This window comes from Triticum aestivum, chromosome 3B, assembly GCF_018294505.1.
Source record: "Triticum aestivum cultivar Chinese Spring chromosome 3B, IWGSC CS RefSeq v2.1, whole genome shotgun sequence".
Classification (NCBI taxonomy): domain Eukaryota; kingdom Viridiplantae; phylum Streptophyta; class Magnoliopsida; order Poales; family Poaceae; genus Triticum; species Triticum aestivum.
Window position 1 is genome coordinate 752,497,138 of NC_057801.1, and position 11,211 is coordinate 752,508,348.

The 11,211-nt window shown below is 42.6% G+C and overlaps 1 protein-coding gene across 1 annotated transcript; it reads right to left on the reverse strand.

Moving 5' to 3' along the window:
* Nucleotides 1-1,755: 1,755 nt before the first annotated feature.
* On the reverse strand, nt 1,756-6,280 carry LOC123072202 (putative disease resistance RPP13-like protein 1). The gene is made up of 3 exons (XM_044495769.1): nt 5,855-6,280; nt 5,230-5,500; nt 1,756-5,117 (listed from the first exon to the last, which is right to left on the reverse strand). The coding sequence occupies exons 1-3, from the start codon at nt 6,156-6,158 to the stop codon at nt 2,381-2,383; spliced, it is 3,312 nt and encodes a 1,103-aa protein (XP_044351704.1). The 5' UTR covers nt 6,159-6,280; the 3' UTR covers nt 1,756-2,380.
* Between the last annotated feature and the right edge of the window lie 4,931 nt (nt 6,281-11,211).

Here is an 11,211-nt window from a genome sequence, read left to right on the forward strand (position 1 = left end):
ATTATAATAGGGCAATCCAGTGACATAACTGTTAGTTGATGTAACAAAACGAATACTGGTCCTTTAATAGGTTAATATTGTCTCAACATGTTCTACAGTGTTCAGATAGCTAGCTTACTAACTGACACCATAAAAAGTCTTCTATTTCAGGTGGAAGGAATTCAGAAAATTTTCAGTCTACGAAATGACATAAATCCAGTATGAATTTCCGAGCTGTACATCCTTAACAGCATTATCTCATTATGAGAAAGTTGCCTTACATACAGACAATTTCATCATTGAGTGGAGATAAACAAAAGCTCCCAAGCCAATTGTTAGGCATTCAAGCATTACAAAACAAAAGCAGATCCACATAAGTGAAGTGCCAGGCCTGTAGTTTTCCAAATGCCAAAAAAGCCCAAAGCACACTTTTAAACAAAAAAAATTGCAATACAGACAAATTATTCGCAAGGAGAAATAAACATAAAACTTATTCCAACAATCATCATTCAACAAAGCGATCATGGTATCCATGGTTAAGTGCTAGGGTATTGCAATTGCACGAACTACCACCATATGTAAGGGCGAACGCGAGCATAGTTACTAAGTAAAACGGCAATAGCCAGCTGCATAAAGGCATCGAGGCCACATGCATCTGTGGATGCATCTTCTGCATGCAGTCATTAATCAGCTATTTCAGTCCACAGTATGAGACTGAATAACAAATAATGAAACAGATAGGGTTACCTGTTGACTGCTCTTTTCCTTTTTTAGATCAAAAGGGCTCTCACCCCGATTCCATTTGATGAAACCACACCATCCAGTTTACAATTACAAAGCACTCGGGCCACACCTACCTACTGGCCCAGAAACTGTTGACTGTTTTTAGTTGGCATGACAGCAATAATAGAGCAAAAATTACCAGTTTGCTTCCAGAAATCCGAACATGTTAATAGCAGAGATGAGATTATGAGACACCAAAACTCTGCAGAATAAGACAAAAATTACCAGAGGATGAGGTTCTGGTGTGAAATCAAAACTCTGCAGAATAACACAAGTATTTGATACTCATAAGAGTACATAAATATGTCTAGCATAATTTATTTCTTCAAACATAGGTTACATAACAGGTCGCCCAGGAGGAACAGGGATGACCTGAGCACTCTCTCCAATACCTTATAATTATACGGTATATGTCGTGATCCTAAAGATGGGTACTTCAGCAACAATATGTTCAACATCTTCAAATGCTTGCAGAGAGACTGCTCATTTTAGCACGACGCTGAGTTATGTCAATTCTCAAGATAACATGATCAATGGTAGAACAGTTGTAAATCGAGCGGTGAGCTGCAGCACATATCCCCGAACAAGGACATGCGTCTTGAATCTTGAAATAAAGATGTTTCTGCATCTCGCTGCACAAAATTCAGTCATTCATCGTAACCCTTAGCTTGCCTCTTGTTAGCGATTCACACTGTTTTCTTAGCTCAGTACTGCAATCGTATATCACTAGCCGTTCCAGCGAAGATGGGAGGCCCTTCTTAGGCAGCCTTGGGATGTCTTCACAACAAACGATCATCAATGTCTTGAGGGAAGGAAGGCTGTGCAGTCTCGCAGGAAGATGTACGAGGTTTAAACAATCTTGAAATTCAAGGTCTTGCAGGGACCTGAGGAGCAGTAGCGCTCTCTCTTGCTCATCTGTTAGTCTTGTCCCTCCCCGTTCCAGCTTCTCAAGTCGTAGGCATTGGAGGCAAGTGAGGCCTTTGCACAGTGACATGTTAAGGAGAGACAAGTCATCAATGTGAAGACTTTCGAGTCGAGGGCACAACTCATAGTGCCCCAACAAACGTTCCAAATATGGAGGCAAGCCAGGGGAGTTGAGTAGGGCCAAATTTCTGAGGTTCACAAGGGATTGCAAGCCCTCTAGTGCGATGAGTGATTCACATTTTTCAATTCTCAGATCTTCCAGCGACCTGCAGGAATGCAACTGTAGAGATACCAAGCTAGGGTTTTCTTGTACTTCCAAATTCATGAGGTTCACAAGGGATTGCATTCCCTTTACTGTGGCAAGCTGTTTGCATTCACGAATTCTCAAATCTTCAAGCGATGTGCAGGAATGCAGCTGTAGAGATTCCAAGCCTGGGCTTTCCAATACTTCCAATTTTCTGAGACAGGTGAGATTACCCATGAAGCAGAGTGATAGTGTTTTGTGGTCATAGTTACTGATCACAACTTGTCCAAGTGGCTGTGGAAGAAGCCATGTTCTGTTTGCCTGGACATCATTTCCTTCATTATGCGCCAAGGATGAGAGCAGCCCAGGACAGCATCGAATTATTAGCTCCTGCAGGGAGGTAAATCCAGCAAAGTCTTCCTTGTTCCCGTAAAATCTCAAATAAGGGCTTCAAGAAATAGCTATCTTTTCTAGAGAGGAGGTGAGATTTAATGGAATGCACAAAAGTCCATCTGGACCCCAGCTTGATGAAGCCTCTGGGGCTGAGATAAAATTTGGTTGACTGTTCTCTTCCTCTTCAATCTGTAACTGTGTAAATTGAGGGCAGTCATTTAAGAACAATTCCTTCAGGATCTGCGCATGTTGCAACATCAAAGATAACCACTTCCCCGTTATTCCTGATGAACTAATATAGAGACTTCTGAGACACCGGAGGCCAAACCGATATGCACCTATCGCATATTCATCGGTAACCTCTGGCCGAACATCTGAAGAGAAAAGTTTTCTGCACCCTACTATACGGAGATCACTTAAAGAGAAGAGCTGATTAAGACTTCGAAATGAAATAGATGTTAGGTTTCCACAACATGATATGCTCAAGGATTTTAGGTCCCCCCAATTATGGAATGCCAATATTTTTCCATCCAATCTCACTGTCTCATCGGAATTCTCACCAGATCGACTATTTGGAGAAATTTCTAGATTTTCTGTGGACGATCCCTCCATCTTCAGAAGTGTTGGAACTCCGTCGATGTGCAGTCTAGAAACATTAGTTGAATGTGGTAGGAGACACGGCATCAGTAAATGAGGACAATTGATTACTGTGAGTACTCTAAGACCGGGCAACCATAGCTTCCACCCAGTTTCGTAGTTATGACCTTCATACAATGATGGCTGCTCAACAAAGTTATGACCTTTCTCAAACAGATCGAACACCTTGAGTGCAGGGCAGCTCCGGATCTCCAGTACCCTTAAACTAGAGTTCAAATCCCCTAGGGACGTGCAGGTGCATCTCTCCAACTCTGGCATTTCAACTAAAATCAGCTCCTGCAATGATGGAACTGATACTTCTCTAATTTTCCGCAGGTTGCTCAACTTGAACGTCGTAAGAAACGGAAGTCTTTCTAGAGATGGAAATATAAGCCTTTCACCACAATCCTCTAGATTAACCATCCGCTCAAGGGTAAACGAAGTATCACGGCATAAGCCAACTTCTAATACTTGAAGGTGGAGAAACTTGCTCAAAACTTGTGGTAAATCTCCCGGCCAAACATGAGCATCCTGTAGGTTTAGATACCGAAGATGTGTAGGATTTACCAAACCGCATAGGAAGGAATGAGACCCAGCAGTTGCAGATACTTGTAACAGACGCAAATTGTGTGCCTTCTCAAATACTTGTTGGAACAATTGGGAGTCGTACTGTCCAATTAAGACCAATGATCTCAAATTTTTAACTTTTTTCAATGTATTTCGCAATATCTGTTGAAACTTCTCATCATACCAATACACACGACCAGTTACTATTGACAAATGTAGCACAGTTGATGAAATTTCATTGCACTGTAGAGCATCCAAAGTTGCACACTCAGCTCTTGAAATTACCCTTGCGAAATCATGCATAAGACCACACATAACATAAGTAGTTTGATTGTTTGAAGAGTAGCCTCCTTCAATCTGCTGAAAGAAGCCCAGGTTCACTAAATTAGTCAGATAGAGCCGTCCTATCTCATCCAATCTCATACCTGAATGACTACACTTCACAAATCCCTGTGAAATCCAAATACGAACTATCTCCTCAGCGAGAAACCGATAATTGCAAGGGAATATAGCACAATATGAGAAGCATTGTTGTAAATGGTAGGGCAGTTGATCATAACAAAGCTTCAAAGTAGGCATAATGCCTCTTCTGAGTTGCAGGGATTTCCAATCTTCGCTCTTCAGAATGTTACTCCAATGTTCACTGGTAAGATGCTGTCTTAATAATGCCCCTGCAGTTTCTGCAGCTAGCGGGTTTCCTTTCAACTTCTCTATTATCTGCCATGCCAAAGTCCTAAGACTACCTTTCACTTCATAGTTCTCATCACCAAACACACACGCTTTAAACAATATCCAAAAATCATCTTCTTTCAAACCATGTAACTTAATTGGTTCAACCGTACCTCTCCTTTTTGCAACAGATGGTTTTCTAGTTGTCACAAGTATGATATTGCCTTTTGCATTGTCAGATTTGAAAGGGGCTAATAGTTGGTTCCACTGGCAATCATTCATGTCATCCCAGACATCATCTAAAACAAGTAGAACCCTCTTTGATTTAACATAACCTCTCAAGACCTCCTGAAGCCTGGCAAAGCTGTACAGCCCTTCATGTGTTCCTTGGGAGACAAAATCCAACATCTCTCTTGAGATTCTCGTTTCATCAAATTTGTTGGACACTGAAATCCATATTCTGTGGTCAAATTGACTTTCCACAGATGGATCGTTGTATACCAGTTGAGCAAGGGTTGTCTTCCCAACCCCACCAATGCCTAAAACAGTCAGAACTGTTACACTGCTAGATAATTTGTGTCCTTTTATCAGCCGTATGATTTCTGCCTTCTCATAATCTCTCCCATAAACTTTTCCCTGAACAAGACTTGATGTTCTACGGTGTGGATGTTCTACATGGTGGTTTGAACTTGCACTAGAGTCTGACCCAAGTATCATTAGAGCTGCTCTCACATCTCCTCGGATGCCTTGCAACTGATGAGTTATGTCTTTTATCCTATTGGAAAAGGTGACCTTGTCCCAAGTGTATGTGTCGGATCTGGTGCCGTGTTTTGGCTCCTCAACCTCAGACCCTCTCATGTTTCTGGTGGATGAAATACCATCAGTTGCAGTAGAAGTAGCACTTGCAGTAGCATCACCAGTGCTGCAATAAGAAAAAAAAAGATGGTGGATTGGCTGTTAGAACCACCATAGATGTATACAGAAGACTCTTCAAATGTGCTGACCACCCATGAAGATATAAATTTCCCAGTTACCTTGAAGGGTCACTTGCTCCACGTTTCTTCTTACAACTTTTACTCTTGAGATGCTTGCACAAAATAGGTGTCCCCTTGTCAGTTGTGCACACAACCACTGCACGGCAGTGTTTACATATTGCTTTGACAGGCCCTCCATTTTCAACAAATTCCTCGATATCAAAGTGTCCCCAGGACTCGGACCGTAATCCGCCAACACTGCTACTCCCAGTCGATCTCTCCACTTGCAGTGATCCATGTGCATCCGTTTCGTCAAGGTCATGCCTTGTGCCTGTGCCAAAAGAAAATATGCAACGAAAATTTAACTCTCTTTCTTTGAGAATGGGCAGAAATTTAACTCCTGAGCTGTTTATCCATATATTTTGTGCTCCCTCCGTTTCGTTTTACTTTGCATACTATGTTTTCCCTGAGTCAAAGTTTTTGAAGTTTGACCAAGTTATAGAAAAACTTATCAACATTCACAATATATCAAATTAACATCATCAGATCCATGATCCATCAAGCAATAATTTTTCATATTATACTTATTTGGTATTGTAGGTGTTGATATTTGTTAATATAATTCGGTCAAACTTAACAAATCAGTACGCGGAGTAAAGAAAACGGATGGATCTAGGGGGCTTACCTCCTTCCAATTCCAGCTGCTGCTGGAGCCTCCAGTAGTGGAGCTCGTCCACCAGATCTTCCGCGCCGTAGAGCAGCTCCCTGATGCGGGCGAGCGACCGGGCCAGCGGCTGGTTCCCGATCGCCCTCCCCTTGACAGCAGAGACGACCATCTCGACTCCCTCCACCTCAGATCTGAGCCTCTCGATGTCATCCGCGAGCCCAGCCCGGCGAATCCAACCATCGAGCTCGCCGCCAACTAGGAGGCCGGCATAGATGGCCTGCACCAGCCACCCAATCGCGGCCTCCAGCGAAGTTTCTTCCATCAGATCCAGTAGAGAAGCAGTGGCTGCGGCCTGCCGGTCGGTGGAGCAGAGGACTGAGTGAGAGCAGAGCACTGAGAGTGAGACCAGAGGCAGCAGTATGCAGCCGGGAGTCTTTTTTTTTTTTTTTGAGGGACAGCCGGGAGTCCTTTTTAATGGAACTACTCAGGTTAGTTTGTTTATTATTATGTTTCTCTCGACAAGAAAAAAGTCTTGGGCCGTCATGTGCTGCGTTTCTGTTCAGGTTAGATCTACACCCGGACTTGACAAATCTGACCCCCTATACGTCCGCGTATGCATGCAGATAGATCCTCGTATTTCTGTTCCGGCATCCACATATCTTAAATCCGGACTCTTAGATCCATGCAAATACATGCACGTCGATCGTACAAGCCAATGCTACATGTAAATAACAAATGTTGGTACGAAGCATAGATAGTGTTTACATAAATTTACTTTAAGTGCCAAACTCAAACATTGGCTCCTTGGTTGCGATTGTGGGTCCATATGTACTCCACAAGATAATTGAGTAGTTGTGTGTGCACCCACTCATCTCAAAGATTCTAATACATCTGCAGAAAGTTCATCAGCTGAGCCGCATCTTGATCTTCTGAGATTTCTGGCGTCTTCCGACGAAGCATCAGAATTCATCATTTTCCCTAACAAGATCACAAAAAATCCGGTCGGACAATGTGTCCAACACATCAAACGCAAGACGGAGCCAGAGAGTTGCTGGACGTACCACGTGTTGGGGAACGTAGTAATTTCAAAAAATTTCCTACGCACACACAAGATCATGGTGATGATATAGCAACGAGGGGAGAGTGTTGTCTACGTACCCTCGTAGACCGAAGCGGAAGCGTTGACGCAACGTAGAGGAAGTAGTCGTACGTCCTCCGGTTCAACCGATCCAAGTACCGTTACTCCGGCACCTCCGAGTTCTTGACACGCGTACAGCTCGATGACGCACCCTCGATCTCCGATCCAGCAGAGGCGCCGAGGGGGAGTTCCATCAGCACGACGGCGTGGTGACGATCTTGATGTTCTCCTGTTGCAGGGCTTCGCCTAAGCACCGCTACAATATGACCGAGGTGTAATATCGTGGAGGGGGGCACCGCACACGGCTAAGGAACGATCAATGATCAACTTGTGTGTTCTAGGGTGCCCCCCTACCCCCGTATATAAAGGAGGGAGGGAGGAGGTGGCCGGCCCTAGGGGGGCGCGCCATGAGGAGGGGGAAACCTACTCCAAGTAGGTTTCCCTCTCTTTTCCTTATCTTATTTGGAGGGGGAAGGAAAGAGTACTAGTATTAGGAAGTAGTACTAGTAGTAGTAATAGGAAGAGGGGGAAGGAGAAAGGAAAGGGGGGGCCGGCCCCCTTCCCCAATTCGGATTGGGCTTGGGGGGCGCGCCCCCTTCCCTTGCTCCTTCTCTCTTCCTCCTACATGGGCCCAATAAGGCCCATATACCTCCCGGGGGGTTCCGGTAACCTCCCGGGGCTCCAAACTTCTCCGGAACCTTTCCGGTGTCCAAATATATCCGTCCAATATATCAATCTTTATGTCTCGACCATTTCGAGACTCCTCGTCATGTCCGTAATCATATCCGGGACTCCGAACAACCTTCGGTACATCAAAATACATAAACTCATAATATAACTGTCATCGAAACCTTAAGCGTGCGGACCCTACGGTTCGAGAACGATGTAGACATGACTGAGACACATCTCTGGTCAATAACCAATAGCGGGACCTGGATGCCCATATTGGTTCCTACATATTCTACGAAGATCTTTATCGGTCAAACCGCATAACAACATACGTTGTTCCCTTTGTCATCGGTATGTTACTTGTCCGAGATTCGATCGTCGGTATCCAATACCTAGTTCAATCTCGTTATCGACAAGTCTCTTTACTCGTTCTGTAATACTTCATCTTATAACTAACTCATTAGTTACATGCTTGCAAGGCTTAGGTGATGAGCATTGCCGAGAGGGCCCAGAGATACCTCTCCGACAATCGGAGTGACAAAACCTAATCTCGAATTATGCTAACTCAACATGTACCTTCGGAGACACCTGTAGTACTCCTTTATAATCACCCAGTTACGTTGTGACGTTTGGTAGTACCCAAAGTGTTCCTCCGGTAAACGGGAGTTACACAATTCTCATAGTTACAGGAACATGTATAAGTCATGAAGGAAGCAATAGCAGAATACTAAACGATCAAGTGCTAAGCTAACGGGATGGGTCATGTCAATCACCTCATTCTCCTAATGATGTGATCCCATTAATCAAATGACAACACATGTCAATGGTTAGGAAACATAACCATCTTTGATTAATGAGCTAGTCAAGTAGAGGCATACTAGTGACTATATGTTTGTCTATGTATTCACACATGTATCATGTTTCCGGTTAATACAATTCTAGCATGAATAATAAACATTTATCATGATATGAGGAAATAAATAATAACTTTATTATTGCCTCTAGGGCATATTTCCTTCAGTCTCCCACTTGCACTAGAGTCAATAATCTAGATCACCATGTGATTAACATCGATAGTTCACATCATCATGTGATTAACACCCATAGTTCACATCGCCATGTGACCAACACCCAAAGGGTTTACTAGATTCGGTAATCTAGTTCACATCGCTATGCGATTAACACCCAAAGAGTACTAAGGTGTGATCATGTTTTGCTTGTGGGAGAATCTTAGTCAACAGTCTTTCACATTCAGATCCGTTATGTATTTTGCAATTTTCTATGTCTACAATGTTCTGCACGGAGCTACTCTAGCTAATTGCTCCCACTTTCAATATGTATCTAGATCGAGACTTGGAGTCATCCAGATCAGTGTCAAAACTTGCATCGACGTAACCCTTTACGGCGAACCTTTTTTTTCACGTCCATAATCGAGAAACATATCCTTATTTCACTAAGGATAATTCTGACCGCTGTCCAGTGATCTACTCCTAGATCACTATTGTACTCCCTTGCCAAATCAGTGGTAGGGCATACAATAGATCTGGTATACAGCATGGCATACTTTATAGAACCTATGACTGAGGCATAGGGAATGACTTTCATTCTCTTTCTATCTTCTGCCGTGGTCGGGCTTTGAGTCTTACTCAACTTCACACCTTGTAATACAGGCAAGAACTCTTTCTTTGTCTGCTCCATTTTGAACTACTTCAAAATCTTATCAAGGTATGTACTCATTGAAAAAACTTATCAAGCGTCTTGATCTATCTCTATAGATCTTGAAGCTCAATATGTAAGTAGCTTCACCAAAGTCTTTCTTTGAAAAACTCCTTTCAAACACTCCTTTATGCTTTGCAGAATAATTCTACATTATTTCCGATCAACAATATGTCATTCACATATACTTATCAGAAATGTGTAGTGCTCCCACTCACTTTCTTGTAAATACAGGCTTCACCGCAAGTCTGTATAAAACTATATGCTTTGATCAACTTATCAAAGCATATATTCCAACTCTGAGATGCTTACACCAGTCCATAGATGGATCGCTGGAGTTTGCATATTTTGTTAACACCTTTAGGATTGACAAAAACTTCTGGTTGCATCATATACAACTCTTCTTTAATAAATCTATTAAGGAATGCAGTTTTGTTTATCCATTTGCCAGATTTCATAAAATGCGGCAATTGCTAACATGATTCGGACAAACTTAAGCATAGATACGAGTGAGAAACTCTCATCGTAGTCAACACCTTGAACTTGTCGAAAAACTTTTGCGACAATTCTAGCTTTGTAGATAGTAACACTACTATCAGCGTCCGTCTTCCTCTTGAAGATCCATTTATTCTCAATTGCTTGCCGATCATCGGGCAAGTCAACCAAAGTCCATACTTTGTTCTCATACATGGATCCCATCTCAGATTTCATGGCCTCAAGCCATTTTGCGGAATCTGGGCTTACCATCGCTTCTTCATAGTTCGTAGGTTCATCATGATCTAGTAGCATGACTTCCAGGACAGGATTACCGTACCACTCTGGCGCGGATCTTACTCTGGTTGATCTACGAGGTTCAGTAGTATCTTGTTCTGAAGTTTCATGATTATCATCATTAGCTTCCTCACTAACTGGTGTAGGTGTCACAGAAACAGTTTTCTGTGATGTACTACTTTCCAATAAGGGAGCAGGTACAGTTACCTCGTCAAGTTCTACTTTCCTCCCACTCACTTCTTTCGAGAGAAACTCCTTCTCCAGAAAGTTTCCGAATTTAGCAACAAAAGTCTTGCCTTCGGATCTGTGATAGAAGGTGTATCCAATAGTTTCCTTTGGATATCCTATGAAGACGCACTTCTCCGATTTGAGTTTGAGCTTATCAGGATGAAACTTTTTCATATAAGCATCGCAACCCCAAATTTAAGAAACGACAGCTTAGGTTTCTTGCCAAACCATAGTTCACACGGTGTCGTCTCAACGGATTTAGATGGTGCCCTATTTAACGTGAATGCAGCTGTCTCTAATGCATAACCCCAAAACGATAGTGGTAGATCGGTAAGAGACATCATAGATCGCACCATATCTAATAAAGTACGGTTATGACGTTCGGACACACCATTACATTGTGGTGTTCTAGGTGGCATGAGTAGTGAAACTATTTCACATTGTTTTTAACTGAAGGCCAAACTCGTAACTCAAATACTCTTCTCTACGATCAGATCGTAGAAACTTTATTTTCTTGTTACGATGATTTTTCACTTCACTCTGAAATTCGTTGAACTTTTCAAATGTTTCAGACTTATGTTTCATCAAGTAGATATACTCATATCTGCTCAAATCATCTGTGAAGATCAGAAAATAATGATACCTGTCGCGAGCCTTAATATTCATCGGACCACATACATCAGTATGTATGATTTCCAACAAATCTATTGCTCGCTTCATTGTTCCGAAGAACAGAGTCTTAGTCATCTTGCCCATGAGGCATGGTTCGCAAGCATCAACTGATTCATAATCAAGTGATTCCAAAAGCCCATCAGTATGGAGTTTCTTCATGCGCTTTACACCAATATGACCT